Source organism: Lathyrus oleraceus, chromosome 6 (genome assembly GCF_024323335.1).
Source record: "Lathyrus oleraceus cultivar Zhongwan6 chromosome 6, CAAS_Psat_ZW6_1.0, whole genome shotgun sequence".
In the NCBI taxonomy this organism is placed as follows: domain Eukaryota; kingdom Viridiplantae; phylum Streptophyta; class Magnoliopsida; order Fabales; family Fabaceae; genus Lathyrus; species Lathyrus oleraceus.
In genome coordinates this window covers 197,525,076-197,552,804 of record NC_066584.1, presented here as the reverse complement: position 1 = coordinate 197,552,804, position 27,729 = coordinate 197,525,076, and the positions used below count along the sequence as shown (strand labels likewise).

General features: G+C 35.1%; 1 protein-coding gene, 1 long non-coding RNA gene and 1 pseudogene across 2 annotated transcripts; 1 reads left to right on the top strand and 2 right to left on the bottom strand.

Annotated features, from left to right (window-relative positions):
* The first annotated feature begins 1,696 nt into the window (after positions 1-1,696).
* Positions 1,697-6,890, top strand: LOC127091617 (uncharacterized). The gene is made up of 11 exons (XM_051030301.1): positions 1,697-2,143; positions 4,593-4,680; positions 4,979-5,070; positions 5,172-5,290; positions 5,380-5,495; positions 5,571-5,698; positions 5,785-5,871; positions 6,072-6,132; positions 6,225-6,265; positions 6,343-6,463; positions 6,563-6,890. The coding sequence occupies exons 1-11, from the start codon at positions 1,794-1,796 to the stop codon at positions 6,620-6,622; spliced, it is 1,263 nt and encodes a 420-aa protein (XP_050886258.1). The 5' UTR covers positions 1,697-1,793; the 3' UTR covers positions 6,623-6,890.
* A 520-nt stretch (positions 6,891-7,410) lies between these two features.
* Positions 7,411-11,372, bottom strand: LOC127091616 (U4/U6 small nuclear ribonucleoprotein PRP4-like protein; annotated as a pseudogene).
* Positions 11,373-16,703: 5,331 nt separating this feature from the next.
* Positions 16,704-19,142, bottom strand: LOC127092616 (uncharacterized). The gene is made up of 4 exons (XR_007792238.1): positions 18,705-19,142; positions 18,170-18,623; positions 17,305-17,408; positions 16,704-17,157 (listed from the first exon to the last, which is right to left on the bottom strand). It is a non-coding gene; the product is annotated as an uncharacterized LOC127092616 (long non-coding RNA).
* Positions 19,143-27,729: the final 8,587 nt, after the last annotated feature.

Genomic DNA, 27,729 nt, shown 5'->3' with positions numbered 1-27,729 from the left:
GAATATAGGGTATGCTCTAACTCAACCGTCATTTCAACATTACTGTGACGAAATTAGATTGTCTAATACAGATGCGGGAAGGTGGGTGGATAACATACCATTAGAGCAGTGGACAAAGGCATTTGACAGAGGCTGTCGATGAGGTCAAATGACAACAAACCTTGTGGAATGCATGAACAACGTATTCAAAGGCATTAGAAATCTACCAATGACCACATTGGTCAGAACAACCTATTTTAGGTTGACATCTACCTTCGCAACCGGAGGTGAAAGATGGAGTGCAATGTTAATGCCAGGTCAATTATTCAGTGAATGTTGTATGAAAGTGATGAAAGAGAAAACTATCAAAGCTAGCACACACGCGGTTACAATCTTTGACCGTCATCGGAAAAATTTCAGTGTACAAGAAATAATGGACCACAATGAGGGGATGCCAAATTTATCCTATGTTGTCAGACTAAATAGAAGTTGGTGTGACTGTGGAAATTTCCAGGCCTTTCATATTCCTTGCTCCCATGTCATTGCGGCATGCGCACATACTCGCCATGACGCTTACAACTATTTATCCAATGTTTACAAGGCCATTACCATCATGAATGTCTATAACGAAAGCTTCTCAGTGCTAGCAATGAAGGAATATTGACCTCCATATCAAAGGGACATAGTTTGGCACAATGATGAGATGCGAAGAAAGAAAAAAGGACGGGCAAACAACACACATATTAGAACAAAAATGGATACGATTGATAAAATGATAAGTTTATGTAGTATATGTCGTCAACCCGGACACAATAAGAAAAAATGTCTCAACCTAGGAGCAACCTCTACATCATAATTTAGTACCTCCTTTAAATTTTTGTAACCTTTGATTTTGATATATTAATAACTTTTTGTTACAACAAAGTTAACAACAAACATCACTCCAACTTAAACACACTTAAAACCAAACAAGTATGAATAAACAACACAAACACCAAATATCAAAACAGATGAAAATGCTTAACCACAACATTTCTAATTGATTATAACAATCAAACTGATGTCATCTGGTCCAAACATCACTTCCCTAACATCCTTATCATTTTTTACTCGCACCCAACCACGTACGACATCGAGTCTCTCAATATTTTTTTTTTTTGCCTTTAGGTATGTTTCCGTCTTTAGTTGCTCGAAATGCCAGATGTTCCAAAACATCATCTCCATTGGAGACTTGTCTCTCGAATAAATCACTTTTCCATAGCGGCAACGAAGACAAAACATGTTTGCAATATAATGAAAAGAGATGTGGAAAAATGAATCACCCAACACATCTATTTATACAAAAAAAAATTATGTAATACACGGAGGCGCCAGATCAATTGACGTTTGCTCTCACTTTATACACATGAGCGCAATTGGATTGACAACACCATTTCCTATAGCCAATTCAATTGACGTCCCTCTTTAAAATTAAAGACAAACGTCAATTGATCTGACACATACGTCTTAATGTTTTTTTTAAAACTAGGATAGTTTAAAAAATAATTTAAAAAATGGATTATTTTAATTTTATTTTTTAAAAAATGAGGTATTTGATGAAAAAATTCTATAAAACTAATTGAATGCTTAAAAAAAAAAGCTAAAAACTTTTTAAGTAAGTTTTGAAAATAGAAAAAGTAAAAATATGCCATGGTGGCTTGTGTTGATGAATTGGCAACATCCCATTAGTTGTGTGACGAATTCGAAACAAAAACACAGATTAAGGTTACACACATCCCAGCAACCAACCTCCGAAGACGAAAACAAACACAACCATGGGAGCACGAAAGAGACTCATCACTACCCCTGAACCTTCTTCCGATCCCAAACTAAACACACTAACCAAACCTCAACAACAACAAATCGACCCTCCAATTGCACCACCCAAATGGGGTTTCCTTTTCAAACTCTCTCTCTTCTCCATTCCTTACCTCTACCTCATTTTCTTCCATTTCACTATCGATTCCGCCCTTCGAAGATCCATCATCATCAATGCTGGAATCAGTCTCGCAGCTTTCTTCCTTACTGTTAGAATGATCCCTGTTGCCTCTAGATATGTTCTCAAACGAAATCTCTTCGGATATGACATCAACAAGAAGGGTACTCCTCAAGGAAATATTAAAGTGTGAGTCCTTCTATAATTTTTCATTCTTTTTCATATTAATCAATGTCTTAAGTTATTGTTGCCTAACATTCATAAGGGAGAGTTAACCTAACCTAAAAAATACCTGTGATTCAGCAAAGTTGATTTCTGGTTTAGACAATACCCCTGTCTGTCACATCATGCTCGATCTACTCAAATATAAGGTAGATACTACAACAAAATTTCAAAGTAATTAAGTCCTCCGGTGTAATCATATATGGATGATCAGGTCTTTTAAGAATCATAGTTTCTCTTGCCAAAAACCTCACTTTTGCCTCAAAATTTGTCAAATCTCACCATCTGATAACACTCCTATATGTTCCCTGCCCAATCTATTCATGAGTTTGAAACTATTTTTCATAACTAATTGTGGGGGGCTGGTTGAAAATAACTTACCAGCATGCCATAAGTTATTTCTGTAAACTCTCCCAAAATGACTCACAAGTGTTTATGGTAGTAGATAAGTTCAGGTAAGTGAATCTAAACTTAAGTGTAGTTCTTTCACTCTAGAGATTTCTGTTCTAAAATGAGGTATATGCAAATTCCATGTGGAGGTTTAAGCTCCTCTTTTTATCCTATACTTGTTGTCACCAGTTTTGTCAAATGTCGGTCATGGCGCGGATATCAGTTGAGTTTTTCGGCTTTTTGCCATGGCCAAATTTGTAAAGGTGGCCGCACTGTGCCATATGTCGGATTTTTGCCGCTCTGCCATCTGCCATCAATAACACTAGTTGTCACAAATCGTTATCATATTCCTTTGGATTTTGATTTTTTGTTTTGTTTGGGCGTGTAGAGAGAAGACCTTTAGATTATGTGGTAAAGAGAGTAGATCATGGAGAGGGGTTAAATAGCTAGAGGTAGAGGAAGACATAAAAAACTATAAGAGAAGTTATTAAGAAAGATCTCGAGCTTAAATAATAATTTAGATAAAACATGATTCTGGATATATCATTATGGCGGAATTTGATCCTTGTAGCCGATCCCACTTAGTAGGATAAGACTCAGTGGTTGTTGTTGTTGAAGTTGTTTAGTTTGGAGTTCACTCTAAAAATTGAATTATGATACATGTAATGTAAAACATTTATGATGTTGCTAGTTACCAGACCAAGTATTTGATTTGGTAATTCTGTAAATATGGATATACATAAATTATAGTCATACAAATTGTTTTCTTAGAATACCTTTTGTACTTTGAGTTGTTGAATTGATTTTGTTATTTTTCCTTCATTCCTCTATTATTGGAGTTCTTTTGAAGGACTTCGTTTTAGATTTTAATTTCATATATATAATTAGAAGAATGTGGATGTGACAATAGCTGATGGTTTAATTAAATAATCAACCACTATGCTTGAAACACGTGGCACATAGAGAATGTTGAGATGTACTTGTTAGGTCATGATTTTAAATTGTAAACGGTTGGAAACAAAAAGTCATTAATGTTTCATTTTCCTAAACCTTTTTATTTCTCCACTTCCCAATTAGTTTAAATTCATTGTACAACAAGTTAAACTATCTTAGGAAGTAGTACTAGCTTAAATGCTGCCTTGTGAATTGCACCTTTCATTTACTATCATTATAGTTACCATATATGTAAATTAAGCAAGCATGTTGTTAGGTTCTAAGCAATTCAATCACATTCTAAAAGAATAGTATCAGAGCCTTGATAAGATCCATTGAGACAATTTTTTTTAATGCACTTGAATCGCTTAGCATCCAACAACATGCTTGCTTAATTTATATACATGGTAACTATAATGATAGTAAATGAAATGTGCAATTTACAAGGGACCATTTAAGCTAGCACTACTTCCTAAGATACATTTAACTTGTTCTACTTGCTGTACAATGAATTTAAACTAATTGGGAATTGGAGAATGAAAGAGGTCTAGGAAAGTGAAACATTAATGAATTTTTGTTTTCAACACTTCCCTCGAGCTGGTGATATCCTGATAGAGTTAAATTAGAGTATCAAAATTTCTGATGTTTATCCTGAAGCCACTAGATATCTGGATATTCTTGTCAATTTAGGATGTAGTATTGATGGTGGGAATTTTGAATATGCTCATCCTCCGCAAGAGGTTATGCGGGTTTTACATGATGATTATAGGTTTTAGATGATGATTATGCAGGTTTTAGATGATGATTATAGGGTTGTCTCTTTCCCCCCGATTAGTTTATGTAGTTTCTATAATCTCTTCCCCTCTTTGATTCCAAAAAAGTTAAATTGAAGAGGGTAAGCAAAATATTATTAATCTTCATTAGTGAAGGTTATGAAATTGCTGCTAAAATGTTAAATTAGAAAACAAAACTCTAGCTTGGGTTTATTTATTTGGTTTATGTATGTCATGCATGCATAGGGAGAAATACAAATCTATTCAGCTAAATAAATTTTTGGTACTATGTTTTGACTACATTACATTTTCCTCTGCAGACCTGAATCATTGGGTATAGTTGTTGGTATTATCTTCTTGGTTGTGACAATCTTATTTCAGTATTTCAACTTCACAGCAGATTCAAATGTAAGTATACAATTGTAACTTACGAGTATGTTGATCTGACTACACAGTACCATAGTTTTAAATTGCCATTATGGTTATGCGGAAAACTCTTATATGGCGGCAAAATGTGACCGATATGGTCAAAGTTGAGGTTGTGATACTGTTACAGAAGCCTCAAAATTATTTATCTATATTCCGCCTGCAATTGCAGTTAAATACCACAATTTAAGGCCATGCTCAATACAGTACTAACATCTTGGGAATGATATCAATCAAAAATATTGAGCATTTAAATATATCCGCAACTATGATTTTGCAGTGGCTTGTTGAGTACAATGCTGCCTTAGCATGCATCTGTTTCATGACATTGCTTGGATTTGTCGATGATGTCCTTGATGTCCCTTGGAGAGTGTGAGTATACAAAGTTTTCATTATTTTCTTCCACGGTTTGTTTATGTCAACTAATGTTAGAATAATTTCTTTTTTGATTTAATGTCAATGTAAAAGAACAGAAAATTATTACTACCATCAATTGCTGCACTTCCTTTGTTAATGGCATATGCTGGACACACAACTATAGTTATACCGAAACCACTTGTACCACACATTGGCATAGAGATTTTGGATCTTGGTAAGCTTTCAATACCTCTATGCAAATGGCATCTGAAAAATACTAATCGCTGTTAAATCTCACTATCTCGACTTTTTTTAATGACGCAGGATGGATATATAAACTATACATGGGGCTATTGGCTGTTTTCTGCACAAATTCGATCAATATACATGCTGGATTAAACGGCCTTGAAGTTGGACAGACGGTGGTTATCACATATGCTGTAAGTCGAAAAGCTTGTAAAAGTAAATACGATATACTTCAATCATAAAAAATGATTCATACTGTGCATTTGCAGATTCTGATACACAATATTATGCAAATTGGAGCGTCAAAAGATCCTGAATATAAGCTAGCACATGCATTCTCCATTTACTTAGTGCAGCCATTGCTAGCTACCTCTTTGGCTTTACTTTCTTACAATTGGTATTTAATAGTTTATATCATTTTGTTTAAAACCTTATATCACGTGAGTGGGTCTAGTCCGCTAACAGCTATTGTTCTCTTTGTAGGTATCCTTCTTCAGTTTTTGTTGGTGATACGTATACATACTTTGCTGGGATGACTATGGCCGTGGTTGGTATTTTAGGCCATTTTAGGTATATCCTTGCTTTAACCGACAAAAGTATTAATTTGGCTTTTCACTTTTATGTGTATTTTCAGTGCTTATCAGAGTTAAAACTTGTGAATCAATTTTCTAATTTTTGGTTTCATATGGATTTTTTATCGAATTAAAATTTGTATTACTGTGATTATTGGTTGCCTGGTAATAATTGCTCATTTAATTTTTTTGTTTCAGCGAAACACTCTTGATTTTCTTCCTGCCTCAAGTTTTGAACTTTCTCTTGTCACTACCACAGGTTTGACTCTAACAGAATCCCGTTTTTTTTTTTGTAAGTTAAAGAAGCTCTTCTGAATTATATTGTTTGACAAAGAATGCATTTCCCTCCAGCTTTCTGGCTACATTCCATGTCCACGTCATCGTCTTCCGAGGTAGGTGTTTATTTGATGCATCTTGCTTGTACTTGTTGTTTGTTGAAATCTCATGTGTGATCCACCAATTCATTCAGGTTTGACCCTCACACTGGACTACTGACCGGAACAAATGACGGAACACTTGTTAACTTCTTTTTAAGAAGTTTAGGGCCGAAATCCGAGAAGTCACTTTGTGTATATCTTCTTGTTTTCCAGGTGATTATTCCCTTCTCTTGTTTATTATTTACCATTTTGGTTTATTAATATGACAATTTCTTAGTTGAACTCGTACTCTTTATTATATTTTTTGATCAGGGCATTGCATGCGGTTTCTGTTTCCTGCTGAGGTATTTCCTTGCTGGTTGGTACAAATGAAAAACCAAGCCGGATGAGAATCACCTGAGAGGCTGAATTGTTGTATAATCATTATTTTGTAGAAAAATCATTTTTAGTGTAATTGGATATAGGAATTTCTTGTTACTTTGCATGCCAAATATCAACTTCAACAAACAGCTTATATGCCACCCCTTCACTACAAGTTTAACTTCTATTTTATATGATGACGAGTCTTGTAACACACTAATATATTTTACTTTTATGGTTCATGGGTTCAAAAAGAGGAAATTTAATCAGGTTTGGTCAATTTCTTTTACAAAGCTTAAAACTTATCAAACTAATTACGATTTACTAAAAGACACAAGATTCTTGATTTATCATATAATTTAAATATATAACCCACAGACAGCAATACCGCGAAAATCTTTTTAACAGATATAAGTTTTAGAAAATGGTTCAATTTTTGCGTGAATGTTCATTTGTTCTAACTATTTTAAAATATAAGAGTAAGGTTGAGATTTCTTCCTACACCAACACAAAATAAAAACTGTTATCTATTGTGTTTATGCAAGGGTTTTTCTGTGAGCAAAATATAAGGCATTGTCTTATATTAAAATTGTGGTAGTGAGTTGATACTTTTGGGATGTTACGAATTCTTATTATTGAGTCATATGTGATAATATTTTAGTTAGTACATGTTAACTGCTACTTAAATTATGCACTGGTAATGATCAGATCAAACAAATGTGAAGCAAGTGAAAAATGTGTTTATATAAAGAATAAACAAGGAAGAAGAAGTATACAGGATGCATGCAACATAAAAACAATGAGTAAAAGATCAATTTATTCGGGCTGCATAAGTGAGAAAGAATATAGCATTATGTCACTAAATTGAGTCAAACTCATATGTGATACAACAAGCAATAACATATTTCCAATGTCATATACTACAGAATTATAATCATTCAAAATCCAAGTTAGAAAACAAGCTAAGCTTTTGTTACTAATTCCTATCACCGGGGTCCTTTTACAAACTTGTATCCCATCCAAAATAGCTTAGTCAACATCAATAGCTTGTTCACTAGCAGTGCCACTAGACCACAGCTTTATGGTGCGATCATGGGAGACAGTAACTATATACCCACCATCTGTATAAAATAACAAGACATGCCAAAATCAGAACAATACAAGCAAGAATAATATTGACACAAACCAACCATGCTAATTGCTAAGTAATGAACAAGTTACAGCATTATTGTATGAAGCATTTATGCTGTGTAACAAGAAACTTGTTACTTAATATAAAAGGCTCAATATATCATCCTCCCGGAGAGAATGAAGACCTCCAAAGCATACAAATTTGCTCATAAGAAAAAAAACAGGTCCCAAGCAAAACAGCCGATGACACAGTACATATGTTCTAATCTTGGCACATTTGCTGGTTTAATTTCTTCCTTTTGTAATGATGTCGTTTCTAAACTATTTTCAAGGTTTGCACCTCCATACAAAACTCTATGTTCAAGCTTATATGCTACGTGGGGAGGTCATTTAGTTTAAAATAAAATCACGAACTTTCAGCATTTAATGAAATATGAAAACCACCACTCTAGATTTCCTTTCAATTTGGCAAGGTCTCATCTAGGTTCAAAACAAGAAGGAAACTAGGTTTGCATTTTTGAGTTTCAAACAATTTTACATGGATGTTTACATTGACGATTATCATTGTGTGCACCTCATAAAAACTCTTTTCCGCGCATCATTTACTTTTGTCAATTAATCAGAACAAACAATTATGACATATTCGTTAACATTTCAGACATCTAGACAACTTTTAATTGATCATTTACGATGGAGGACAGAGAATAGGTGCTCTCAAACAGACACATCAACCACAACATGAAACAGTAACACAAATAAGCAATCAGCGACAGATATAGTCCATTTATAAGATTAAGAAAAAAAAACTACCTCCAAGGACATCCAGAGAAGTAACCTTTGCTTCATGCCCTGATAGTGTCTTCACAGGCTTAAAGTCCCGGCCCGACCAAACCTGAAGTCAACACATAAAATTAAGTATTCTGAAATGAAAATAAAATACAAAATAATCTTAATTTATTTACAAGAATACATTGATATTTAAGATAGAAATAAATAGGAGGTAAACCTTAGCTGTCATGTCATATGATGCAGTTACCAAAAAGTAACCCTCTTGTGGCTCAAACTTTACTTGCGATATTAAATTAGAGTGAGCAGGAATGGTGTACAAGGATTTCTTCTTCCTCAAGTCCCAAATGCGACAAGTGTTATCTTCACCACCAGTGACTAAATGATATCTATTAGGAAAAAAACTGATGCCAAGAACCTTTAAATGAAGTTCAATAATGGTCAACCTGACAAAATTTGCATGTAAAAACAGATAGAAAGATATATAAAAGAGAAGGGGGGGATCTTTGATAGCTTACCGGTTTGACATGACCTTCTAGTGCAAGAACACTTCTCCCAGTTCAAAGGTCCCATACACGAGCCAGATCATCCAGTCCACAAGACGCGGCTCACGATCCATCGTGATGAAAAGCTAAGCCATATACACTTCTACTATGGCCTTCTTGAAGAAACAACTCCTCTCCTGTTTCAACGTCCCATAATCTCCATGTCTTGTCAAAGCTAGCAGTGCCCAAGTACTTCCCTGATGGATGAAAGGCAATGCGTGCAAGACGATCAAGATGACCCTCAAATGTTCTCAAAAGAAATCCTTGATCATTCCAATACTTTGCTGTCCGGTCGGCAGAGGCAGTAGCTAAATGATTGTGCACAGGAGAATAAGTAACGTCAGTAGCACGCCCGGTGTGCCCCTTGAAGGTAGAAACTTTTTTTACATTAGGCATGCTCCACAACTTGGAAGCTCCAGTTAGTGAACTAGAAAAGAAAAATGACATTAGAAGATTAGACTATAATTGTTTCACAAGGTAAATAAGATGGAGAATTAAACCTTAAGCTGCCCAGTTTGCAAGAAGGACATACCAGGTAGCAAGCCCTTTTCCATCCCGGGAGAACGAACAACCAGTAAGTGGTCGATCATCTCCGATTTCACTGAATTCAAGATTCAAATTCGCAGCCTGCTTCAATGTCCAATCCATCTCCACGTCCACATCTTCATCTGGATCATCTCTTCTTCTCTGGGCACGTTGAATACGCAACACAGCCCTCACTAAAGAATATTTAGCAATATCAGTCCTTATATCGAGGAGAGACTTTGACCCTTAAATGTAAAAAGGAAACTGCAGATCATCCTCAGCCTCATCTTTTGGAGCAGAAGTTGTGGCCTCTTCATCCTCAAGAGCTTTGTTAGCTTTTCCAGCTTTGCCATAATCATCCGCTTGCCATCTCTCCATCTCCCTCTCGCCAAAGAGAGTAGTAATCGGCTCACCAAGATGGCAAAGACGGGCCTTCACTGCCATGTCATTTGTGGGAAACAGCAAGAGCAGCAGCATGTCTTCTCATCATGAGGTCTTGCATCGCTTTCTCCTGTCGCTCCCTCACCAGTCTACTCTCTTCTGATATCTCACACTCGCCAGTGCCCTTATTAATTCTGGTGTCTGCATCATCACCATCTGACTCAGAATCACTAGACCCAAGGTCTCCATTTTGTGGCACTGGTGGCTTAATAACTGGTGGCCGGACTGGGAGTGGTGCCAGCGGCCGGACAAGAGAGGAAGGAACCACAGGAATTGGAGCCAGAGGAGGCACGACAGGAGTAATAACTGGTGGAATAACAGGTTGAGTTGGCTGGGACAAAGTTGGTTGAACAGAAGATACATGGTTTTGTTCTTGAGCATCAGAGCCAGGTATAGATGATTCACCAGTAACATTCAATGCTGAATTTTCCATCTCCACTTCCATGATTCCTAGCCAATAAAAAATACAACAAATTAAAGAAAAGTTGAATATTTTATAAAATCAAACTGTTGTATTTTCAACTAATCTACATTAAAATCCAACTCCAGACATGCATATGCACATAAAACACACTAACACTATAGTCCACAAATTAAAAACGAAAAAGTTACAAGTAATTGTTAGTTTGCAACATCTTGAAACAACCACGGGTATAAAAGTGAAAAAATGCATAAAGGAATAGAAAACCCTAAGTAGCATTGTGAAAAATCCAACTAGATGTACATTCTATACTTAAATAAATGTTTCGAAAGAAGAATTCATCGTAAATCACTTTAAACATTTCACTGTTAAAATACCAAATTAATGGATAAAATAAACTACTCTATGACTTGAGTTTGTGAGAGCCATCTCCCGTCACTTTGTGAAGCTGAAAATATAAACTTATATTAATTGGATAAAATTTTCAATCATACTTATATCCAAAATATGAACTAAATATACAAGCATTCTGAACATTTTCTTAGCCATCACATTTTTAGTTGTAATGTCATAATTTCTTTTTCTTGCAAGAACATTTATCAAACCGTTTACAGGCAGGCAATACAAAAAAATAGTGAGAATGACCACGCCAAACTAACTCCTAACTAGATTCTTGTTTGTTGTTACTCCCTTACTCAAATGATCAACCTTGAAAATCACTTCGGTTATCTTCTCGCTCTATCTTCTGTCTCATGAACCTCAAGACATGGGGAATTTCTTTTCTACTCTTTTCTTACTTCTAACCTATGAAGCAGAAATATCTCCAGCAGCAGGCAAGTCGCCGTATAGCGTGTCCGGTGTCCGAGTGTTCAACATTTGCATGACACCCGTATCGGAAAAGTTAAAAAATTAAGGATAAATTAGACAAATGTCCCCTTAAAAATGATTTTTTTTATAATCTTTCGATCAATATTCAAATACCACTAACACAACGATCAGAGAATTCAGATAAATATTTTAAATAAATTTTTTTTTTCTTTATTTCAACGCATTTTTATATATATTTTGGACAAATTTCACAAATTTAGAATGGTTAAACATATATTTATCAATATTACTAATAATGAATTAAAGACATTAATTTCAATTAAAATACTTTTAATTTTTTATCATAAATGGATAAATAAAGTTGAAATAGTCTCTTATACTCTTTCCAATCTAATTTATAAACAGAAGTTTTTAATTTTTTTTTACCTTAAACCTAAACTGATGTCAATAAATCTAGTTGAATTTAATACTTTTATTCTAAAATTATCCATCTATTAACTACTTTATAATGTTATGAATGAAAATTAGTAATTGTGTTATCTCTTTTACATGAAATTAAAAAAATTAAATACACTTAACTAACATTTTTAATAAATGTGAAAATATCTTTTTTTAGTTATAAATCTGGCCGAAGTAGTACATAGTGGTGTCAGTGTCCTATATTTTAACATTATCGATGTCGAAGTGTCTGTGTCGTATCGTATCCCGATGTTCGTGTCAAAGTCGGTGCATCGTAGCTTCTTACCCTCCCTCGACTCAAGATCTGAGTCACCTGTTACTCTTCACCAAATTCTAAATTTGTTTCCCTTTTTCAATCTCTTCCTATCGAGTGTGAATTTGAGTTTGATTAAGAACAAATGTTGTTTTTCTCTTCGGTGAGTCTATGTGAAGATGTAAAAGAGAACGACAACTTATTTTTCCTTTTTTTTCTTTAGAGCATTTAATTTGCCACCCCAACACCCCCATTTAGAGTAATTTTACAGTTATATCATTGGATAAATTTTAGAAATTTACAAGTTTTTATCGAAAATTTTCAATTTGTATCAGAAATTTTGGAAATTTACGTTAAAATTACCGAAGTTTTTTAAATTTGCAGAAGTTTTTTTTTATCGGAAAATTTGAAATTTTTGGTATTTAAAATTTCCGATATTTGTTACCAGAAATTTTGAAATTTTCGGTATTTGTTATCAAATTTTTTGAAATTTTCAGTATTTTTGACCAGAAATTTTAAAATTTCCGATATAAATGTGAGAATTTTCAGAAATGCAAAAAAATGCGTACCGGAAATTTCAATTGTACTATCAGAAATTTCGTTTTTGGTATGTTAGTAAGAGTGGAAATTTTGGAAGAAAAGTAAAATTTAGTTGGTAAATAGTAGCAAGGATGTTTTTGGAATTTTGAAATTATGGGGAGTGCCACGTATAAGTTGCGAGGTGGCACGTTAAAGAAATTTCTTCCCGAAGGTGTGAAAAACACAAGAAAGGGGGGTTTGAATTGGATTTTACAAGCAAAAATGTTTTCCAAAACAAGAACACCACTAACAAGCTAATAACAAAGAGATAAAAACACAAGTATTTTTATCCTGGTTCGCTTGAAACTGAAAGCTACTCTAGTCCACCCGCCAAGGTGATTTTGCCTTATACACAAGGACTTAATCCACCATAATCAACAGATTACAATAATCACAAAGAATAACCTTCTTTGTCTTCTCAAGGATCCAATTATACCCTAGTCTCCTTAAGGACTCATAAAGAACAACCTTTTTTGTCTTCCTAAGGATAACCTCCTCAAGGAATCAAACAAACAGTTTGAATAATATTTTGTGTGTTACAAGATGCTTTTACACAAGCAGATTTTACACAAATCAATAACGAATACTTAAAAAAAATTATGCACAAACAATTGATAACTTTTCAAAAAGAAAATAGACTTGTCAAAATATTGTGTATCATTTGCAAAGGCTTCTCAGGAGTGAATCAACACAGAAGCAGAAAGATCATTGCAACAACAATATTCAACATCTTTCAGAACTTCTAATAGATGGCGCAAAAGCGAATTTGAAACACATTGTTCAGAAACTGCTGATGTTGCACGTCATATATTCAGAATCCGAACTGGTTGTTAAAGCTACACAATAATAAACCATTAGGGTACCAAAATTGTTCTCACACAAATACAACACTGTTATCATCAAAACTCAAGGTATAAATGCAGAACCAAATCTTGTTCTAACAATCTTCCCATTTTTGGTGATGACAAAACATGTATTTTGATGAACAATTTTGTACATGATAATCATAGAAGAATACATCTTACAGAAGCACAAAGCTCCCCCTGAGATGTATAATCCTACAAAGATAAAATCAGAATGAAAGAACACTTTCCTAATTAACCTTTTTGAAGTACCATAGTAACTTTTCGGTCAGAATCTGGTTTATCTTCAGAAGTTGATTGGTGTTGTCCAGAGCACTGGTTTGATAACGTCAACATTCTGATATGCTTCACTTCATAAGCTTTGTTGAGTTCTTTTGAAGAAACTTTAGAGTTGGTTATCTTCTTAAGAGAGTGTGTTATCTTCTTAAAAGAGCTGGTTATCTTCTTAAAAGAACCTTGACTTTCAAGTTTGATTACTATAGAGGAAACTCTTCCTTAGCTAGATGCCAATGCCACGATTTTCAGAAAGAACTTTCAGAAGTACTTTGATGCTTAGTACTTAATGTTCTAGGTTCATAACATGAATATTAGTTCCTTGAATCTGATTCTCAATCATCGGCATGAAGGTTGTACAGACTCAGATAAAAGACCATTTCATCAGAAATTGGTAACTTATATTCTGATCTTTGAAACTTCATAACAACTTCTGATGTTTGATTATAACCATTCTGATTCTTGAAATATAACTTTGCAAAACATTTAACAAACTCTTTTTCGAAGTAGTTGTTAGCAGAAAACATCATTCCATGTTTAGGTTTTTACTGGTATATCAAAATAAACACAAATCTTCCCTCTTAGATACGTTATGTTTTTCCCCCTTTGTCATCAATCAAAAAGACATAGACAAAATAATAAAATAAATAAAGAGAAACAAAAAGATTTTCATTGATAAGTCAAAAAGGCAGAGAAGATACAACTAGAAAAAAGTAAAAGGGCTAAGGGTTCCGAGGAGGAGGCGGAGGAAGTCTGGATAGAATAAGTTGAAACATCAAGTCCTGTCTGTCTAGACGCTCTTTGACCAGCACATTGTAAGCCTTGGTTTCCTCAATGGTCTTTATAAGTTCAACAAAACTTTCTCCAAATGAAGTCCCAACAAAAAATTGAGAAACAAAAACTCCAACTTGTTGAGTTTTAGAAACAAAAATTTGAGCAACAGCTTCTTCCATTACGCAATCCTGGTGACCAGAAAAAACCATAGGATCCTGAATGACCACAGCTTCCTTCACAGCGACTTCTTCCATAACTTCTAGAATAAATTCCTTGACTTCTAGAGTAGGATTACATAACTGAGAGTTCCGTAACTTCCAGATTTTTATTAAGGGAATAAACCCAGAAAGGAAGTTTCTTTAAGAAACTTTATATCCGAAACTCTTCAGCCCAAAGATCTTGGAATTTGTTAACTCTTTGTATTTGTGATTGACAGTAATTTTGGTAAAACTAACTTAGCAGCAATATGTTGAACAAGATGTCCTAACATGTGGATCTGACATCTTTTCTGTTACATGTTTACTCTTGGTAACGTTTGTTTGTTTAACAGATTACTGAATATTCTGGGAATATTAAGTAATCCTATGTGACATCCAAGATTGAGGAATAAGAGACTCTATATGAATTTAAAGTTATTCTGTTTTTCTAAATGTTGAGACATTTTAGGAAACTCTTGATTGTAGACCTAATTTTATGCAGAAGTTTCTGCAAACTTTTGGCAGCTGTCTCGCTGCGTGCTTGAAGTCCAAATCTAGTCTAGACTTTGGCTATATATAGAATGCCACAAACCTAATTAGAGTACAGATCAAATATTGTTTTACCGAGTTGTTAAGATTTGAGTGTTCTTGTCGTACCCCAAAATTTGCCCTCCCTTTTTCACTTTTCATCTGACCTATGACTTGAGATTCATCTGCACATATTCATGCTTCATTCATATGCATTCATGCTGACATTGGTCAATCTATAGATTCAAAGCTGGTGATTAAGGATTGCTCATTATATGGATTCAAAACCCTAGTTCTTGACTTAGGATATTCATTCCGCCTTGAGTATGTATGAAACCCTAATTCATTGGGGAAGAGGCTCCTATCTTACATGTCTTCTTGCTTGGGATATCAAGACAACCATCCATTTGGTGACTTCAAGATTCATAGAACTTGGGTTCATGTTCGCATTAGTGCATTGGTCTTTTGGGTCCTTGATTTGTCATATGGTTCAGGGTTTAAAATCATTAGTCTTTGGTCTTTGATTCGGGTTTTATGTGCATTGGTTACTAGCCCATTTTTACACAAAAAGTCCCTAGTCTCTAGCTTATAGTTGACTTTGGTCAACTTTTGATTTTTTGGTCAACCAATTGATCAAAGTCAACCATTCATTCCTAAGTCCATATTGTCTCGACATTGGCCATTATCTATGCCCTTTCGACTCACATCTTTGTTGTATCCGTCATGGTGCTTTGATTTTAAATTGATTCTAATTTTAAGTTAATTGATTTTTAATTTAATTTTAATTGACTTTTTATTTTCAATTCAATGTTAATTGATTTTTAATTTCAAATTGAGTATAATTTCAAATTAATTATGAAACTTCAATTTAATTTTTAATTGATTTTTAAATTGATTTCAATTTCAAAATGATTCAAACTTTAAATTAATTAGTTTTAATTTTAGATTCTTTAAATTGATTTTAAATATCAAGTTGATGCTAACTTTAAATTAATGAACTTTAGATTTTTCAAAGTGATTTAATATCAAATTAATTCATTTTAAATTAATTTGATTTTATTAGATGTTAAAATTGATTTTTCATTTTAAATGGGTTTTGATTTTTGAGTCGATTATTTCAATTTTTAGACTGTTTTTAGAAATTATTTTAGATATTTAAGTATCCATTTAATAACCATATCCATTTAGAAATCCAATTTCCATTTTAACAACCAAATATCCATTGACCAAAACCATACCCCATTAATCCAAACAATTTTAAACATCGTAAAATACCAATTACAACTAACATTCTTCTTCAATTCAAACTACATCATAATTTCCATTACAATCCATACATGACCAATTTCAAGCCATATCATACATTCAATTCAATCCAATACTTCAACACATACATTCAAAATTCAATAAAATTACCTTGTCCATGGTTCACATTCAATTTTTCCTTCCATGTTGAACATTACCACATTCAAGTTTCATTTCTCACACCATTTAATTTTAATTGCAACTTTCAATTTAGCTTCCATGTACAATATTCAAGCCAATTCATATTCATTTTACAACATTCTCACCTGAGTTATAATTTTACAATCCAAAAACAAGCCATGAATTAATATCCAACCGAAGGTTCTAATATATAACATAAGTTCCTAAAACCTTAACATTCACCACACATCTTCATGACTAATTCCTTCAAATCTATTGCAATCCAAGTAGCATGCATAGCTCTCATTCCATAGCACAAACTGAATGCTCATGGCCATGACAAGACGACTACGCCATCATCCAAAACTAAACAGAAAACCAGCTACCAAAGTGATTTCACTACTGCTATACCAGATGCTATGAAGCAATATTGGACAGAATTAAGGTTAATTAACAAGTTACTTCACTTGCGGCTCCGTGTCGGTTTCCATGCTAAGTGATTACCCTGCAAGGAACTTCCTGCAAAATTGTAACAGGATATTAGCTTCATTTCGCTTTGCAAATAACATGATGCATTCCTGTTGTGACGATAACCAAATCAGCAGGAAAAGCTCTCAACGCATCTGTAGCATTTGGAAAAGAAAGTGGAAGTTTTGTTATATACACCTCATCGACCACTTGTAGACTTCTCAATTGCATTTTTGTGCGCTTCACTATGGTTGGATCTGACTGCTCTTGAGAATGAATCGTTTCATAAGGGATCATGAATGCTGCAGCAGTAAGAGGTGATCATGATAAGAAAGTTCCTAAGATTAATTCAAAAGTTGTTATCATGTCAATTCATAATAAAAATTAGGAGATAACATCAGGTCATATACGGTCATACTCACATGTAAAATTCAAAACAATTCTTTTTCCTAACTAACTTTTCCCTAACAATTAACCTAGTTTCTAACAGTTTGAATTAGTTAAATTGATTGTCCTAACTGATTTTCAATCACTAGCATTTGATGCAATAACTATTTTCCTAAATTTCTAACATAATAATCCAAGGTTTCATTTAGCTCTTAACTAACCAATAACTAACAGAGTTTAAACCTCCAACTGCTAACAACTACCAGAACCTGCAATTAACTTCACCTTTTCTTTTTACATCAAACTATAAAGCAGTTAACAGAACACCAAGTTTTAGTTAACAAACCTTCTAAATGTTTAAGATAAACATAATTCGATTACTAAACAGGGCAATAACTAACCTAACTGTAACTTCACTGAGCAAACAGTACAATTTCAATTGGCAGTGTAACTGATAGCAATTCATTTTACATTTCAAATGTCAAGTTCAAATTTCTAACAAAATTTTCACAAATAACTTCTAATGACTAACAGAAGTTGGATCCCTAACAACTTTTAACCAATTTATCATTTCAAGTTAATTTCAATCTGAATTTCTAACAAACTAAATTTGCGGTTGAATTTAAGACGAATTTGACAACAGAATCGGAGGGAAAAAAACTCTATAAATACTCACCTTACCATTCTTCAATCAAAAAATCATCTTTCATCTCCAATTTTCTTCATTCACCAACCGATTTTCTCCACGCTGCAACAAAAACTCCTTCACTTTGCACCAGAATTTTTGCATTTATCTGCATCAAGCTTTTTCTTCTACACCAAATTCTCCTCCGCAATTTCTTCATCCACACATGCGTCGAATTCTGCAACAAAATCACATAGCCAAATCAAACCTCTCAAACTCACTGCAAATTCATCTCTCCATCTTCACCGCAAAAATCTTCACTCTTCACTCTCAAGCTCTCCCTCACGGATCAGAACTCTACACCTGAATCAAAGGTTCTCCACCTTCATATTCAGAATCGAATGCTCTTTGCTCAAGGATTAGAGCTCATTCTTCATAGTTCATCTCTGAGAAGCTGACTTCACTCTCACATCAACACTTCGCCATGCAACCACCGCAATGATAACTATGCAACGCCACAACACGAACACTTAGAAGAGAGGAAAAAGAAGAATTCACAGGAAGGCAGAAGGAGATGCAGAATTACCTAGGAGAGCCTCTGGTATTTTCATCCCACTCGTGTCAGGTCCGTTGATGGCGTTCGTGATAGAGTTAGGCACATAAATTGTCCGTTCTTCATTGCATATTCCGCTGTTGAGTTGTGATTTATCACTAAAGGGACCAAACCCCTAAATTTTGGATCCCCATTGTCGCGTTCTTTACCGATGATTTGATGATTTTCATCCTAGGGCTCGTCCACTGAGTGTTTGGATCCGGATTATTGGCGTAGGATTGGACGAAATTTAGAAAGGGTCTAGATAGAGTAGAAGGAGAGGGGTGAGATGAGGCACAAATTGGTGTGTTTGAGCCTCCGCCGCCGCCAGAGGAGATTTCCGGCACGGTGGAGGCGATGACCGGAAATCCCCAAAGAGGGAGAGCGTGTTTGAACGCATGGAAGTGTAGTGTGAAGGCTTGGACAATTCTGAACGTGACCTACACTTTCCTCTTGTGCCTTGGGCCAAACCTGCACTAGGCCCACACGATTTGCGTCGCCTTCCTATTCGCACCCGTTTGTCTTTTGGCTCAGTTTAGTCATGGGCCTCTTCACTTTCAGCATGCCATTTCGCCTGGGCCTAGTTGCTCCAACATTCAAAGCCTTTTTTTGGCTGTTTGTTCATATAATAATTAAGTTATTTAGTTTGATTAAGGTTAGGATTAGGAATCAAATCCAGATAATTAGATTCTAAGACTAATGACTTTAGATCAATTGTGATTAATCATGATTAATTTAATTAGTATTCTAATTAATTTAATTAGAATATTTTTGTAGAATAAATAGTAATTAGGTTTTTAGAATCTTAGTAAATTTTTTAGATTATGATAACTAGAATAATTAGATATAATTAAGCCTAGTTTTGATTCGATTAAATATTAACTTTAGAATTATCTTTCAAATTAATCAATTTTTAGGATATGACCATTTTGCCCTTAGGGCCTAAAATCTTGATTTTTAACACATGATCCCTTAGGTTAATAATTTGACCACTATATTAGGTTTTAACCTAGTTTTCAAATTAATTCAAAACCTCTGATTCAAATTGATCAAAAGCAATTTTGGTCAATTAAATCCTTTGATCTTGTATAATATCACAGTCTAAATTGAGTGACCAAAAGACCCTTGGTCACTTAATAAGACTTTTTCTCTAAGCTGTGGAGCTCAAAGCCTCAAGTAAGATCATCAATCAAGGCATCCTTAATCATACCAAGCAGCGAATAATACAAGACACATCAAAGGTGACATCTTCAAAAGATTGTCAAATCAAAGTTAGAATTGTGTGACATGAGCCTTAAGTAATAGAGAAGGAATGAGTCTGGAGAACTATTACCCCCATTCTGAATATCTTTGGGTATGAGACGAATGACCCAGTGCTCATCGTATTTACCTCTATTCATAGACTTTAGCACAATTCGAATCATACGATTGACAAGTCTCTTTTCACAAAGCATTAGTGCAACAAGCAAAAGACTACACCAACAACTCATCAACCATAATTCAAAGTGCGTAGCACGAGCCTTAAGCAATAGAGAAGGGATGAGACTAGAGCTTTCTCACACTCATTCTGGATATCTTTGGGTGTGGGAAGTTTAGCCTGTGGCTCATCGTATTCACCTCTATTAATAGACTTTAGCACAATTTGAATCACATGATTGTCGAGTCTTCTTCTACAACAAATGACATAACATCAATAGGATCAACACAAAAGACATCTCGTCAGCAACTTGTTAATTTTCATTCGAGTTGCACGTTATGAGCCTTAAGAAACAAAGAATGATGAGGGTGGAGAATTCATATCCTTGTCTAGAATATCCTTGGGTATGAGACGAATGACCTAGTTGCTCAAGGTATTTGCCTTTGTTCATAGACTTTAGTGTAATTTGAATCATACGATTGACAAGTCTTCTTCTTTAAGAAAGTAAACATCCATCTTTCGCCACCCCAATAGAGGATCATCTTTTACTATCGGCAACTCGTAGTTGTACACCCTCTTCCAATCATTCTTTGCCTTGTAAGGTGTTAAACCTTGGTCCATTATTTGCCTTGTAAGGTGTTAAACCTTGGCATATCCTTTGCCTTGTGCTGTTAAACCTTGGTTATTCGATTTGATCTTTGCCCCGAGAGTCATGGACTCTGGCATAAGTTTCTCTTTGCCTTATGAGGTGTTAAACCTTGGCTATTTGATTTGATCTTTTCCCTGAGAGTCATGGACTCTGGCATAAGTTTCTCTTTGCCTTGTGAGGTGTTAAACCTTGGCTATTCGATTTGTTTTCTCCTTGAGAGTCATGGACTCTGGCATATCTGTTTCTCCTTGCTCCATGAGGTGTTAAACCTTGGTTATTCAATTCATTTATTCACCCTGAGAATCGTGGACTCTGGCACTTGATTCTCTTCGCCCTGTAGGTGGTAAACCTCGATAATTCAATTCCTTGACATCATCAGTAATAAACTCCGCCTCACCTTGAAGGTCATGAACCTTGGAACTCCTTTTCAGCCTTGAAGGGTATTGGACCCTGGCAAATCAATCTCGTTCCCTTTTGTTTCAGCCGTAGTAGGCTGAACTACGATTGCTCTGATTTTCTCATTGCACGATGAGAATACGTAGGCACGAGGGTCCGAATCCTCCACGAGTATACTTATTTATTACTCACGCCTTAGGGCATTCGTCCATTCATCTCCATGGAATATTAATCATGACCTACATTCATATTCTACCTTCATTCACTTCATGTGATATACCAGTTATCTTTGAGCCAAATACGTCATCTCTTTAAGCTCCATCTTGTATCTCTTTGTGAACCAAGAGCCAATTTGTTTGTCTTGTTAGTCCTCTCGTTGCTTAGACAAACATCTCATTACTTACTCTACAGCTGTATACAGGCAACCCTTTCTTTTTCGATTATTCCAATACAGTTACACCATGCCTTAGGCCCTTCACTTGTTGGTTCATACCAGTTTACTCTTGGGTTCATATTTCACCCCTTGTTGGAGTTCAAACAACATTATCCTTTGGTTTAGACCATACCTATTATCACAATTCTCTTCACCTCCCACCACTAGTTCTTTGAACTACAGATCTCCGAATTCCTCATTACACCATGAGAATACGTAGGCATGAGGGCCCCAATCCTCACCGAGTGCTTTATCTATTTCGTTTCCTTTTCTCTCATTCTTTTGCGAGTAATCTTTAGATAACACCTATTCGAGCGAGAACAATCAAACGGTTCCCATGGAGTACCATGGATGTTAGGGTTGCTAATACCTTCCCCTTGCATAACCGACTTCCTTACCCAACATATCTCTTTCCCCCGGGTTTTATCGATGTTTCCCCTTTCCTTCAGGAATAAATAAAGTTTGATGGTGACTCTGTTGTATGTTCGAGCATGCAATAAGTTCGAGTATATTTCTGCTAGCTTCAGTTCTTGTTAATTGTGAGCCTCTCTAATATCCTCTTGATATAAGAGTAGGCCTGTCTCTATTGAGTTGTAAGTTCTGTCAATCACTCATAAACTTTTAAGCATCGAGTGGTTGTGTGTCTGTGAAGTGTGACTTCTGAAACTGTCATAATTGTATTGATTCATCATTGTTGTGATTGAAAGGGAAGTGAGAAGGGTCTCATGTAACACCCCATTTTTTATTAGATATTTTATTATATTTTAATTGTTTGAATTATCGATTTTGATGATTTATTTTATGGATGGATGTTGGGGGAGTATGTATCCTTGAGTTAGGGGTATAAAGGGATGATAGAAGTAAGTAGAATAATTTAGAATTGTTTTGATAATTAAAAATAATGTTTTATTTATTTTTATTATATTAATTAGTGAAGATAGAATAATTGAGCCAAATATGAGAAATTGAGAAAGTTAGTGGGAGGAAGGAATATGATATGATTAAGTTGGGCCAAGTTGGTGATTTGGAAAAGTTTACCCTAAAAATAAAAAGTTAAGAGGAACCTAGGTTTAGAGAGATTTTCACAGTACATGACATTTGAGAAAAATGAACAAAGATGCAATAGGAAAGGTGATCAAGGGAAGAGAGTAAAGATTTCAATTCAGAATTTTCGTAAGGAATTCAGGTAAGGGCGGGAACTTGTTCCAATAGTAATGAGTATGATAGAAGGGTAGAATGGAGGAACCTTTAACCTCCTTAGGGTTGGGCGTTTGATTCATAATTTTGAATTTGGGTGCTACGGTGGTTGTTATATGATGATTATATGATGAATTTTGTGTCCCTTATATGCGCGTATTTTTCTATTTTTATGATTGAACATATATCCACCATTGTTGCAATTTCGAAGGTTCTAAGAATAATCTTAAAATTGTGATTAAATGATTTAATTGTGTTAAAACTATAAATTAACTTTAGATAATTATAGTATTGCATGGATTGTAATTTTCTGAGCATTTGGATTTTTACCGAATCGAAATCGGAGGTCTGGAAGGCCTCCAACGATGAAAAACGCAGAAAATTCAGCATTCTGTCCGTCACGACCGCGCTCAGCGCAGGAGCCTTTTTTAATGTTTTTCGGTCGAAATCGTTTTGGCCATAACGTTTGATCCGTAAGTCCAAATAGAGTATCATTTGAAGCGTTGGATATCTGAAATAAAGGGCTATAACTTTGTTTCAGGGATAAAATAATTTTGGTGATTATTTCATGGAAGTTTTTTTGGTTGAAGAAGATGAAAATTGTGTTGGAAATTTTAGAAAACAACAACTTTTAGTAACGCCTTCGTGCGCGGTTTTGATCATAACTTTCAACTCGTGAATCAATTTGGATTGGGGTTTGAAGCATTAGAAAACTGTCTCTAAGATATATAATATGATGGTGATAAGTGAATTGATTGAGTATTATTCCTATGCCTACTATGTTGGTGAAGTTTTTGTTCATACGTTCGGTTAATGAATTGTTGACACATCCCGACGATTTTGGTCATAACTTTTATTTCGTAAGTCCGATTTTAATACCGTTTGAAGCATTAGAAAGCTAATGCTCATACCTATAACATGGTAGTGATTGTTGAGATATTGTAATAATATTCGCATGCCTAATATGTTAATAAATGTATTGGTTTATACGTTTGGTTGGTGAATCGTTGCATTGTTGTAATATCGTGGTGTGATAATTATGTTGTTATGTTGACGAGTTGCTATTGTTTGCTGATATTATTCATGTGGTAACATGAATTGGTTGTTTAATTATGAATGATGTGATGCATAAATGATGAGATGTGTGTGGGGATCCTTTAGGTGAACCTTGTTGTGTTAATGCATGTTATTTGAGAGTCATGCATCTTAGTGTACGAGATTCAGTCCAATTTTGGTGAGCTTCAATTCTATGGTGGTGGATTGTATGTGAGTATCTAATTCCTATTATGTGGGATTAGTGAAGCGTTACCTATATTGATGGTAACGAGTTTTGGTGAGCCTTGATCCCATTGTGATGGATTAGGTGTGAATAGCTAATTCCTATTGTGGGGGATTAGTGAAGTGTTACCTATGGTGATGGTAGCGATTTTGGTGTGCTCCAGTTCCAAGAGGGAATCAATCCTATGGTGGGGATCATCGAGTGAGATGAACCTGAGTGTTTATATCTGGTACCACATGCATGTTGATTCGATGTTGAGTACATTGCATAAGTGTTGCATTTATAGTGGTTGTTGTTGATGTGTTGTTGGATGAGATGTTGTTGCATATGATGTTAATGATAATTGAGATGTGGTTTTGTATGATGTTGATGATAATTGAGATGTTGTTGTGTATGATGTTGATTATGATTTGGATGTAGGAATGTGATATATTATTGTGCATGATTATGTAGATGTTGTACTTTATTCTTCATTCTATATCGTTATTATTGAAATGAATTCTCACCCCTTCTGTTTGAATGTTGCCTTTACATGGGCATTATGCAGATACTCAAGAGTAATATTGTTGAAGTAAGTGGAAGGTAGCTTTTGGATTACTTCTTTATTTTATCTCTTTTACTAGTGGTACCTTGCTCTGATCATGTAACATCGGGTTGGGTTAAATGCTTATTTTATTCTTTAGGTCTGATTATGTTGAAGTCATAAGACTAATTTTGTTGTTGAGAATTCTTAAGATGTTGACTTGATTGATTACAACTCTCTTATTTTGTTATTACAATTGAAGTTGATACTAGATGTTATTACTTGCTTTATCTTCCATAAATCTGATGATAATTCCGCTGCGATGATACTTTAAAATGGAAGTGAGCATGCAGTGACAAGTTATGAATGTCTTATTATGTGAATATATAATACCGATAAGATGAGAAGGATGTCGTGTAAACATCCCAAGTATGATTCAGATAAGCGGGAATACATTCAGATGTTCTCGTTGGTCGCTTCCTTGTGAGGGGGAAGGAGATGTTTTGGCCAAAGATGAGCCAGTGGTGTGTTGAGTATCGTGACGTGTTCCCTGAGGATGTGTACGGTTTGTATTTTGTTGGAACAATTTGACGTTATTCTTGGAATGAATTGGTTGGAGTTAAACCAAGTGTTTACCAATTGTTTTAATAAGTTGGTGTAGTGTGCCGCTAGTTGCAAGAGCTCAAGCGATGTTAAAGTTGTGTTGTTCCTAACATTGAAGATGGTGTGGATTCGAGATTCCTGTCTGTTGGTCAAGTTGGGAAGTCTTTAGGAAAATGACCAGGTATTGTTAATGTTGTTTCTTAGAGAGTAGAAGGCAATGTGATGACTAGTGTTATGTCAGTGGTGCGTGATTCTTGGTGTTTTCCTGAAGATATATGCGACTTATCTACAGAGTGTGAATTTGAATTCGATGGAGGTGAAATGTTGGCATTTGTATCAGCTAAGCAAGTGAGAGCGTCCATGAAGGATATGGCACAAGTGTTTGTGATATTAGCTTTGTTGGAAGCTAGAGGAAATGGAGTAGTTCGTGATCTTCCTGGAGTGTGTGAATTTCCTAAAAGTGTTTCTTGAAGACATCAGTGATTTGCCTCCAGAGCGCGAAGTGGATTTTTCTATAGACTTAGTACTTGGTACTAGTCCAGTGTCGATGACTCCTTATAAGGTGCATGCTTAAGAGTTGGGGGAAATTAAAGAAGCAACTAGAAGATTTACTTGAGAAGAAGCATGTTCAACCAAGTGTTTCTCCGTGGGGTGTGTCGATGTTATTAGTGAAGATGAGGGACGACAGTATGAGGCTATGAGTGATCTGAGAATTGTATTGTAGGCATTAAAAGAGAACCATTTGTATGCAAGGTTTTCCAAATGCGAGTTACGGTTAAAGAAAGTGAGTTTCCTTGGTCATGTGATTCTAGTGGTGGTATAGTTGTGGATCTATCAAAGATGGATGTCATGTTACTATGGGAGACTCTGAAGTCTTCCATTGAGATTATAAGTTTTTCTTGGATTGACTAGTTACTACAAGAAGTTCATTAAAGGTTTTTCAAATTTAGCATTGTCGTTAACTCAGTTGACTCGAAAGCGTCAAGCCTATGTTTGGGATGTGCATTGTGAAAGGAGTTCCAAAGAACTCAAGAAGAAGTTGATGTCTATTCTAGTTTTGATTTCGCCGAATCCAAGTGAGTCCTTTGTTGTATATTGTGATGCTTCGAAGATGGGTCTGAGAGGTGTGTTAATTCAGAATGGTCAGGTTGTGACTTATGCTTATAGACAATTGAGATTTCATGAAAGGAATTACCCTACGCATGATCTTAAGTTGGCAATAGTGGTATTCAAGTCGAAGATTTGGAGGCATCACCTATCTGGCTCCAAGTTCAGAGTGTTCAGTGATCAAAAGTGTTTGAAATATTTATTTGATGAGAAGAGTCGAATATGAGGCATGGGAAATGGCTTGAACTTATGAAGGGTTATGATTTTAATTTAAGTTACCATACGGGTAAAGCTAATGTTGTAGTTGATGCAATGAGTAAGAAGTCTTTATACAGGTTGATGCTTATGGATCGAGAGTTAGAACTGATTAAGAAATTCAAAGATATAAGTTAGTGGGTGGAGAAACTCCTAACATGAAGTTGGGTATGTTGAATCTGAAGAGTGGTATCGTTTAAGAGATCGAAGAAGGTTAGAGATCTGATTTGAGTTTGATAAATCATCTCACATTAATCAACCAAGGTAACATATGTGATTCCGAGTTGATGAAAATGGTGTGATGATGTTCAAAGATAGAGTTTGTGTTTCTAATGTACCCGAATTTAAGAGGAGTATTCTTGAGGAGGGTCACAGAAGTGGATTGAGTATTCATCCTGATGCTACGAATATGTATCAAGAATTGAAGAACATGTTTTAGTGGCCAAGAATGAAGAAAGAGGTTGCCAAATTTGTGTATGCATGTTTGACCTGTCAGAAGTCAAAGATCGAACATCTGAAGTCGTTTGGTCTGATGCAACCATTGAATATTCCATAGTGGAAATGAGATATTATTTCCATAGATTTTGTAACAGATTTACCTAAGACTTCAAAGGGATGCAATTCAATTTGGGTGATTATGGATAGATTGACCAAATTGACTCATTTTGTACCGATGAGGATCAATTATCCTTTGTAGAAGCTGAATGAATTGTATATTGATGAGATTATGAAGCTGAATGGTAATCCTTCAAGTATTGTGTCATAGAGATCCGAGATTTACATAGAGGGTCTGGGAGAGTCTGCAGGCTACTTTGGATACTAAGCTGAAGTTGAGTTCTTCTTATCTTACATAGACGGACGGTCAAATAGAGAGGACTATTCAGTCTTTGGAGGACTTGTTGAGGGCTTGTATGCTAGAACAAGGAGGTACTTGGGATAATTACTTGTCATTGATTGAGTTTACCTACAACAACAATTTCAATTATAGTATCATAATGGACCATATGAGGCGTTGTACGGTAGGAGGTGTAGAACTTATTTGTATTGGTATGAGTCAGGAGAGAGTGTTGTGCTCGGACCTGAGATTGTTCACTAGACGACTGAAAAGATCAAGATGATCCAAGAAAATATGAAAGCATCGCAGATTCGTCAGAAAAGTT

What these genes read in the sequence shown, in the direction of transcription:
- LOC127091617 (XM_051030301.1), top strand. Translation starts at nt 1,794, where the DNA reads ATGGGAGCACGAAAGAGACTCATCACTACCCCTGAACCTTCTTCCGAT. An exon ending in CCTCAAGGAAATATTAAAGT is followed by an intron (nt 2,144 to 4,592) that starts GTGAGTCCTTCT and finishes TTTCCTCTGCAG; the next exon opens with ACCTGAATCATTGGGTATAG. An exon ending in CCACGTCATCGTCTTCCGAG is followed by an intron (nt 6,266 to 6,342) that starts GTAGGTGTTTAT and finishes CAATTCATTCAG; the next exon opens with GTTTGACCCTCACACTGGAC.